The sequence below is a fragment of the Monopterus albus genome, unplaced genomic scaffold (assembly GCF_001952655.1).
Source record: "Monopterus albus unplaced genomic scaffold, M_albus_1.0 scaffold54.1, whole genome shotgun sequence".
NCBI lineage: Eukaryota > Metazoa > Chordata > Actinopteri > Synbranchiformes > Synbranchidae > Monopterus > Monopterus albus.
Genome location: NW_018127934.1, coordinates 664,549 through 674,565, shown reverse-complemented (window position 1 = coordinate 674,565; position 10,017 = coordinate 664,549). Strand labels below are relative to the sequence as shown.

Here is a 10,017-nt window from a genome sequence, read left to right as displayed (position 1 = left end):
TCTAAAATGAGTCATTTTCATCTCCTTTAAATGTCTGTTATCCTTTGTCACTGAACAAGATCACTGACAAATACAAAACTAAAAAAATAAAACCCACAGAAAACAGGCAGTTATAATATGGCTTTATTACTGCATGTTTTAAAAAATCCAGTGCAATTGAAAAGTATTTCATTAGCAAGTAGTGCAATTTTCATGTGCTGAAATGAGTGATAGTTCAGCACAATACTGTGTAATCCTGATGTCAGACATCTCTCACATAATAGTTTTGTTGATCAGTTTGCTTTAACACCTTTTGAAAATCCTTTTTGCGTCCACACCTTCGTAGTTATAGCTCTGTTGGGAAAAGATTATGTCAGTATAGTTACTATAGAGCTTCATAGTTGTGCATTTGGCTAAATAATCAAGGTACTTTTTTCCAACTAATAATAAAATTCAGCATGTGAGGTCCTTCATTGAATCATGGTAATATAGGATCTTATCTTAGTATCTCATGTCTCAGAGTTACAGTTGGAAGAACCTTTGGTGCCAGATATAAATTCACCCTACCTGTATGAGTTCGTCTCCTTGGACGATTCTGGTTGTTAAAAGTTGCTTTCCGTTGTCCTTTCTTTTGAAATTCCCCTTCAGTACGTCTCCCTCCAAGGTCCATGTGCCCTGCAGGGTGAAACATGGAACTTACTCACAGCATGAATAGAAGTGCAAGGACAGGCTGTGGTGGTTGACATTTTAATGAGCTGAAATCAATCAGGCACAAGGGCTACCACGGTAAAGGTCAAACCTTGATGTATGGATTGTTTTCTAACAAACAAATAGTTTCTTGCAGATCAAAATTGAAAAGTGTAAAACGAGTAAATAGCCAGCTCACCAGGAACCAATTAGAAGTAAGACAATAATAAAGCAAGATAATAAGTTAAAGATATTTGGGGGCAAATTTAAATTTTGTACAGGTCAGTTTTTGATTAACTGTGGAATGATGGATAAAGGTGCTGCACTAGATGCCACTGTTGCTTACTGATAGTTCTGTTCCATCTGCAAGGCTGTAATCAAAGTTGACTCCCATGGTGAAGTCTATTTCCAGGGTGCGGAAATTGCTGCCCTCCTTGACATGAAACGTGTCTCCATTCTGTTCGATGGTTATCTTGAGGTTGTCGTGAGCAGCCAGCTTCCTCTTCACCATGTTAATGCCTATCCACAGACACAGCAAAGATGATCAATAGATCGAACAATCTGATGGAAGTTAGTCTGGATTGAATCACTATTCATGCACATGCATTTACAACGGAGGGTCCTTTGTGAGGGTAAGCTACAAAAACCAAAACACAAACATGCACTGGAGGTCACCAAGTGTTGTCAAATGAAACTTTAGCTCAATATTTTGCTTTCAGTTTTTAAAGATCTAGGTGATGATGAGTGCACAAATGATTTTAAAATGTGCATGACTGGTGCATTTTGCTTTCAGTTTTTAAAGATCTAGGATGCTAATTTATTGCTTAAATGATGAGTGCACAAATGATTTTAGCTGACATTCTGACTAAATACTTAAAATTAAATGTCTGCAATTTATTAGGGCTTCATCAGTTGTCTTATCAGGTCTTGATTATGCTCATGTTTTTACTCAAAGAGCAGACATTCGTATCCTTCCTAACATTGCATCAGTTAAGGAATAGCTTTAACATTTCGGAGCAGTTTGTCTTCACTTAACCTAACTCACCCATTTCTTCCATGAATTTCTCATAGTTCTCATTGCGAATGACTTTCCAGGTCCCGTTGAAGGTCATGGTGGCGGTGAGGGTGAATTGGACAACTCGTCAGCTGCTGCTTTTAAACCGAGAACCCTCTTATCTCTTCGTCTGATGTGCTGATGTGGCCGTTTAAAGCTCAGTGCCATATCTGCTTCATCAGATTGCGCAATGCCGTGGTTCAGAATAAACAGAAGGCTGACATACTCAACAAACCGAGAGCTGTGACACGTTTCCAACTGAAAGTGGCTGGTATCCTGGTTTACCTGTGTTTCTGTTTACACAGGGCGTCGGTCTTAACCACTTGGCGTCGGTGCTTGACTACTTGATGTCTTTAGCGCAGAACTGCAGTAACTGAGCGCACAGTATTTGATACAACAAATAAAACCTTGTTAAAGTTAACTTGAAACCCATTAATGTTTTTAATGTCGTTCCCCCCTGTACCTCAAGGTAAGATAAACTAGATAATGAAATAGACTAGCTGGAGCATATGAAATACAATCTATTGTATGGCTTATTTTACCATAATGAAATGTCGCTAAACCGTTGCCTTTGTGCAAATACAGCAGTGATAAGTTTGGCTGATAATGCGATTCTAGTGAAACCTTGGACTTTAATCTGGCTATTGTTGATAAGCGAGACCTTTGATATTTGAAATTAATATTAACCAAACACTAGAGTTCCCGTTATATGGCAGCCACTCAATGGATTATGTTTTATAGACTCTAGATTTTGAGTGTCCCTGAAATCAAATGTGTGCTTTATTTGAGGTGTACTTGGGACAATAGGATGAGTTGGTTAAATTTACTAGTTCCATACCTAACACGATGACTCTGTTCTAGTTTGGCATCTACATCTTCAGACACATTTTTATTCCTTGGCTTTCAAGGTAGCATGGGAGTTCTTAAGTTTAAAGCCTATTTTTGTGTATCTGTCCATATATTTCTATAACCCTTTATCCCTCTTGGTATTTTTGTTCTCAAACATCAGCTTAGTTGACATTGTATTTAATAGTATAATAATGTAGCAAATTTGCAAACAACCAAATTGCCAGAACCAGTGGAAATGGTGTGTGGACCCTGGGTGGTTGCCCAGTTAGCAATGTTGGTAATACAGCCTTAGGCACCACTGGGTAAATATCAATTCCCTAACTGCATCCATCTTTGCCTCACTTGCATCATTTCCTTGTGTCTTAGTGTCCTTAAAAACCCAAATGGTTTTCTTTGACAATGTACAAAACACTTTTTAGCGTGTGTCCTAAAAAAACAAAATAAATAATCAAATTAAATAAAAATAAAACAAACATACAGTGTGAGTCAGTTTAGCATCTACTTTGTAATGTAATGTCTTACAAGCACAAAACTGCCCCCTATGTTGTTTCACATATATTATACATGATTACTGCACCATAAGTCTTTTTTAAGTATTATGTTATACTGAATAATTCTCCTTTAGTGACAATAACAGCAACAGGTGCAAATGGTGTTGTTATCCACAAGACTGCAATCTTCTGACTGGCCACTAGAGAGAGCACTTTACAAGTCAAGTCAAGTGGATGAATATTCTCAAAATGATCAATGTTCTGTATCAAACACTGATGTTTCAGACATGTAGTGTTTTATAGCACTGCCTTCAGTGAAAGTTAAGACCAGACATTACTGTTTTGTGTTTATCTGTAAAGTTTACGATCTTTATTAGAGTCAGAAAATGCTGATTGATAGCAAGGGTTGTACAGTACAGACAAAATATCAAGTAATTAACACTTCTCAAGACTGTTTTTATTAGTTACTTCCCCACAGAAACATTGCTAAAATAAAACAATGTCTTACCACCACAGAAGATACAAGTACAGTACGCCTGTTTGCTTCTTACACAGGAAGCTAGATAGTTGGAGAACATTATGTAAGCTTTGATATTAATGAATGTGGAGGGGGAAAGTCATGGAATTAATCCAGCACAGCATACAGTTCGACTTTAATTATAAATACTGCATGATGGAGGCACATACAATAGCTTCATCCAAAGTTTACTATATTTGTTCTTTTCTAAATGTGATAATTACATTTTAAACTATAGAGTTCTTATGACAAAATAAATGAATAAATACAAAGTAACATGATGCCAACAATAAACATCTAGTAGACCTTCAAGAATATTTTAACAATCTGCTGTAGAACTAAAATAGTAGTACTATATAGTTTTAAAGAGTATTCACAGAAGCAGTCAAAAAAGTGAATAGCATAAAGGTGCAATATATATATTAGATCAAGTAGTGTCTAGTGTATGTTTTCATTTACGGGACTACTTTGATCATTCAGTGATAGATGATAATACAGGTTTACTCATGGCTCAAACACTGTGTCATCCTTGCACTGTATCATATGAGTCAGGTTAGAACAAAGAGCTGATGAACCCGGTCATGTAAATTTATCTCAATATAACAACTATAACACCAAAATCCTTAATGTCATTGCAACATATTCAGTATAAAACATTGTAACTCTCACATCCAACGAACAAAACTGGATCCTTCAAATATTGCCAGTGATGTAATGGCACAAATATCAATGTTAAGCTAAAGATTTTTTTTCTATTACTATAAAAGAGGGAAGAGAGTATTAAAAGTGCAAATGATGTGGTGAAAAAATACACTTTTTTTATTAATATAAAGTGAATGGAGTTATTTGACAGCTGGAGTTACAGTGTCAGTATTTTTGGAAGGCTTCAGAATGAGTCTGACAAATGTAGGAGCTAAAAATATTTTGATGCCTAAAACAAACTTGATACTGCACCACTACTACTGCTGTAGTTTTCATGACACACAGCACTGTTGTGTGTATGTTAAAAACATGTAATGAGATCATGTCACATCACGGGCTAGCAGACAAACAGGTTCAGATTCACATTGAAAAACCTGCAGTTTATCACTTTATCTTATGTCTGATTCATCTCATTCCTGCCTCAAAAATTCCCTAGAAGCTTTTATTAGATGACACTCGTGATGTTTCATTGAACTGCGTCAGTGGGCTTCCTGGACAGAAACCACACCTTCATCGGTTCTTTTTTGCCTTTCATGGTGACGGGGCCTCGAAATTCCAAATGAAACTGTGGGTCGGCGTTCTCGGCAGACTGCAAACACCTGGTGTACAACATCAACATCACCGCAAATCACTCACACTGTACGGTCCTGGGTGATCTCTGTTGTACTACATTTAAGGTTTTTGTGTCAATAAAGAACATCAAATAAAGATATATTCCTGTCTGTACTATATACAAACAAACCTTTGGTTTAAATTTTAATGGATTCCAACTGATTCTTCATTTCTAATACTAGTATTTTCTTAACAGATTACAACTCTGTTTTAATACTGTTTAACCAAGTTGTAAAGTTATTTCAAAATCACCTATTTCTCTAAATAAAAATCAAAACATGACTTTGCTAAAAAACAAGTTAGAATATGCCACTGATATAAAATAAGGACTTTTACTTACCGAGAAGTATATTCTGAGACATTTATCTTTCCCTTTTCACCTGTAGTTTCTGTACGACTCGTAAGGTTGACTGTATTTCCAAAGAGGCAATACCTCGGCATCCTCTGGCCGATCACCCCTGTCACCACTTCTCCTGTATGGATCCCAATAGTGATCTGGAAAGGAAGGAAAATAAAAAAGGAGACTCTTCAGACACTGAACTGCAATCACTCTGTAGGTTTGTTTTAATTTAAACAAAGCAAATAAATACCCCAACGATATCCCTGCTGCTTCTCAAATACAGTCAAAATTAAGCATAAAATTTTATTAGAAGAAAGAGACACTAATTATTATTTATCTGCTGTAAATACACTACTTAAAGGAACACATGACACCATATTTATCCTCTTCAGTTTGAGTCAAACCTGTGTAAATGTTCAATCAAGGACTAGGTAAATGATTTGTTCACCACACAGAGAAAGATTTTTTAAAATGCAAGCAGCTCTCTAGCAGAATGCTTCTCTTAAGTCTTCTGGCACAAAATCTTAAAGCTATTGAGTGAAAAGGTGCAACATTAGGTGGGTGGATATAACAAGCCAGAAACCACTCTATGCACAAAATTAGATTTTTTTTTTTTAGGTTTGCAATAAACTAGCAATTCCAAAAGTAGCCCCATGAAATGAACAGACTAATATTTACCCTTGAACCTGTGGGCACTTCAGCGCTTGTTGTCGTCAGAGCATGAACTCACTGTGAGTGTCTGGGACAAATGAGGATCTATTTTTAGCCACGGGATCGTGAGATGATTTGAGGTTGTTTCTGCTACTAAACCAGACTCTTCTTCAGCCATGTCCCAAAATAAACAGCCTTTTGTTAACCAGACATGATGTTCCAAAGCTACGTATCAGCAGTCAGTGATACAATAACAGTCTCCAACAGTCAGTTAAACAAAAGTCTGCTTCCACTTATTGCTTCACTGTCAAAATATGTCCAGATGCACATGCAGTAGGCTGTACAACAGTTCTAAAATCAATCAGCAAAAAAGGCCTATAACGTTGGTCATATTTGGCTGAATGCCAATCAGCAGTAATTTTCAGCTCCAGAATATTTCAAAGCAATATTTAACAACAAAGCAGGGCACCACCGAGCTCTGGTAACCTTTGCCAAAATGACAGATGCACTGCTGAATAAAAAATAAACTATACATTATTTAAACATGTGAAGGAAAGCAGTTTGAAAATTATAACATTTGCCAAAAACACCCAAACAATCAAAGAAAAACTATCCAGCTTTTGTTTATATAGATTTAATCTATTAAGACAGATAAATAGATAGTCCATGTCACTGCTGAGTCTACTGCGGGCTGCAGACAGCCATGTGCTGCCTCCATAATAAACTTTACCTGGAGGAGAGAGTGTGCAGGATGTTCACACTTTCCTTGCCAAATCCAACTAATCAAGCCAAAAGTGTTGCTGCACCATCAGCACCAAACCATACACAGGAAAAACTTTGATTCACTAACCTAAAATAATGACTGACAAAAATGGGTTTCTCTCTCTCACCATGATAACTGTGCTTAGCTATTATTTGACAGATTAAGACAATTTTATAATACAAAATTTTAATGACCATGTAGATATAAAATGCATAGCATATACCAATGTGATGGTTCCCTGACCTTCCTGTTTTTGGACTTTTATTTTTGGTACATTTCCTCCCTGGTCCTGGTCCTCCGCCCCAGCTTCACCACTCTCAGTACAAGCCCTGATCACACTCAGCTGTTTCTCATCTCTGCAATCATCCTGCTACAGAGCAGCCATGTCCAATCATACTTTTTCATTTGTTTCTGTACCTCTGTTGTGTCTTTTCATCATAGTCTCTCTGATTCCTGCATCTTGTTTCTCTTTTTGGACTTAGCCCTCATCTGCTGTGTTTAGTAGCCTGTTCTTTATTGCTGATCTGTTTTGCCTGTTATTTCATTCATTTGACCATCAAAACCAATTTGTTTGTCTGTCTGGTACCAGTTATTTTTAGTTGGTATTGTCTGTGTTGATGCTCGTTTCTCACTTAGCTACATTACTGGTGTTGTCTGTGTTTCTTGGTCAGGTATCTTCCCTATTTTGTTGTGTAGCCTTAGTCTGCCACGTGGTGAGTTGTTTCTTCTTCTTCTTTTATTACAGCCTTGAACTTATTACCACTTAGTCCACATCCAGTGTCTGCATTTGGGTTCTCAAGTTAAAAACATAGCTAAAGTATGAGATTCCCATCACACCTGTACATGCTCATCATCCACTTTGACTTGTTCAGCGATCTCCATCATATCAAGAGCCAGGTGGCAGATTGACTTGGCATGGTGCGTGCATGGCTCTGGCAGGCCACTCACTGTCATGTACTTGTCACCCACTGTTTCCACCTGTATGGGGAAAAAAGGCATTTTGTCATTAGTCACCTGTAAAATGTCAAAGTGATTTATTTTGCTTTACTGTTAGTCCATGTGAAATCATCTGTTCCCAACATGCTACAAAGGAGGTTTGTTTGAATGCACTGTGCAGCAGCCAGAAATAACCTGAAACACCCTGAAATCAACGCTTAAACACTTGCATCAGCTTTAAGACATTCAGGACCTTTTTGAGCCCTGCTATAACTCCAGGACCACCTAGCCATTCAGCTTGTAGAGTAAATATTACTCTTTTGGTGACCCAATGCCTGAAGCCAATCCCCTGAAAGTGCCAAGGTCTGTTTGACTTCTTAAAGTGCTTTCTTGTCTGAAAGCCTAGGATGTAAATCTGCTGCACAAGGCCTATAAAATGGTGCAGTCCCCCAGTAAAACTACACTGTGTTTAGAAGACAGTGCTACTTTTGTTTTTATTGCAAAAAGGTCAAGTCAGTTGCTACAAATACTCTTACTGACCTGTATGCGCATAAGTCTTACCAGAGTCATGGGGGCTTCACTGGTACAGAGAATATGGTGGTTAAAAGAACCTAGGTTCTTAATTTTAAAAGTGCAGGCTTGTAGTTTTTTGTGCATTCTGATCATTGTCGCACCTTTTTGTTTCTTTACACGATTGTGCAGTATAGTGTTAGTGCTTCCAACCTTGTATACGTAAGGGTTCTTCCGAGAGTCTGTCAAGATGTCAAAGCGTGTGTAAACATCATTGAGCAGGTTGACTATCTTGATGGCGCCCTCGGCTGAGGCATGTTTGCTACAGAAGGTGTTGAATCCCACAATGCCACTGAAGAGGATGGTCACGTTATCATAGCGTTTTGCTGGGACGGGCCGTTTGTGTCGCAGCTCGTTGGCAACAGATGGTGGCAGAACGGAATAAAGCAATCTAAAAGGAGGAAGAGAAATTTACATTTTGAGAAAACACCTAGTTATGGTGTATTCAGGCGGCAGAGTAATGGGCTGGGGCTGCCAGACTGAAGTCCACTCTTAGGATTAACGTTTTATTTGCTCACCCACCACCTTTTGGTCATTTCGCTATGCAAGCTGCTCTCAGAGGGGAGGGCGGTGTGTGTGTTTCTATGGTAACCGGTTAGCTCATGGCTGCCTGTTAACAGCAAAGTACCTTCCATGGTGTATTATAATTCAAGGACACACAATTCGTACAGATAAGTGTCACCACACAGAAATCTACATGAGAATATATTTACCCAGGTGACAAGACCATACATGTTTATCTGGAACTTTGAGGTGCACACCTGAACAGCAGCAAAAACAGAATAAATGTGTGCTTTCATTTTCAGAAAACAAATCTGTAAAGCTCTGAGCACCAGCAGTTCTCAGCCATGCATTCTATGTTTGGCGCCTGAGGCACTCTGAGACTAAAGGACGGTAGGAATAATAATACAGGAATCCACTGGGAGAGTCTTAAGTATTTTCCTATGAGAAAATAGGATTGCTACAGCCGTCTTAATAAAGAGGGTGCTCCTCTCCAGCTGTCACCCACTGCTGTGCCAAATTACTATGAGAGCCCTTTTCTGAAAGCCAGAGTCAAAAGTAGTGTATTCACTATAACAGCAACTGAAGACTAGCTTAACCTCTAGAGTCCCTGCGTCCTCATATGAGGACCGCACAGCTTGGGTTTCCAAAGCTCAGGACTCTAGAGGTTATGTAAATATCAGCTTGGGTATAACAATAGATTCTGAATCTAGTTGGGCCTACTGTCACATAGCCTCAACAGAACTGCATGGGACTGGGACCTGTTAGTGTCCTGTTATATCCTGTCCTGTTGTGCTTCTTGTCTCAAGTCAGTCCTTAAAAGGGAATACTACTTTGTCTTTCCTAAAGGACAGACTAATGAACAAGCTGTGCCACTTATTTACTGCACATAGGAAGATAAAACTAAACCAACAGTGTAATCACAGAGTTGTCATAGGAGTTTGAGGTTTTCTCACAACCAACATAAAATTGCAGGGATGTTTTCTGTAATTATAACTGTGACACAATTTTTTTTTTCAGTACCTTACTGGAGGGAAAGGTTTGTAAACGGTGCTAAATATGGGTTTGAATGAAAAAGCTAGGTTGCTGCTTAGAGCCATGATTCTCAACCAGGAAGCTGGGGCTCCCTCCAAGGAGGACAGGAAAAGTCTATGGGGCTATCCATCCATCCATTTTCCTCCGCTTATCCGGGACCGGGTCGCGGGGGCAGCAGTCAGAGCAAAGATGCCCAGACTTCCCTTTCTCCGGACACTTCCTCCAGCTCCTCCGGGGGAATTCCGAGGCGTTCCCAGGCCAGCCGAGAGACATAGTCCCTCCAGCGTGTCCTGGGTCTTCCCCGGGGCCTCCTCCCGGTGGGACATGCCC

General features: G+C 38.9%; 2 protein-coding genes across 2 annotated transcripts in view; both read right to left on the bottom strand.

The window, feature by feature from the left end:
- Positions 1-204: 204 nt before the first annotated feature.
- On the bottom strand, positions 205-2,187 carry fabp2 (fatty acid binding protein 2, intestinal). The gene is made up of 4 exons (XM_020602138.1): positions 1,712-2,187; positions 1,013-1,185; positions 547-654; positions 205-333 (listed from the first exon to the last, which is right to left on the bottom strand). Exons 1-4 carry the CDS (start codon positions 1,776-1,778, stop codon positions 283-285), a joined length of 399 nt encoding a protein of 132 aa, XP_020457794.1. The 5' UTR covers positions 1,779-2,187; the 3' UTR covers positions 205-282.
- A 1,308-nt stretch (positions 2,188-3,495) lies between these two features.
- The window catches only part of gucy1b1 (guanylate cyclase 1 soluble subunit beta 1), a 19,815-nt gene continuing 13,293 nt past the window's right edge, over positions 3,496-10,017 (bottom strand). The window contains exons 10-13 of the mRNA XM_020602120.1: positions 8,305-8,542; positions 7,483-7,623; positions 5,232-5,386; positions 3,496-4,878 (exon numbers count right to left, since the gene is read on the bottom strand). Coding sequence (XP_020457776.1) covers positions 4,746-4,878; positions 5,232-5,386; positions 7,483-7,623; positions 8,305-8,542 — 667 coding nt within the window. The 3' untranslated portion in view covers positions 3,496-4,745. The remainder of the gene's footprint in view (positions 4,879-5,231; positions 5,387-7,482; positions 7,624-8,304; positions 8,543-10,017) is intronic.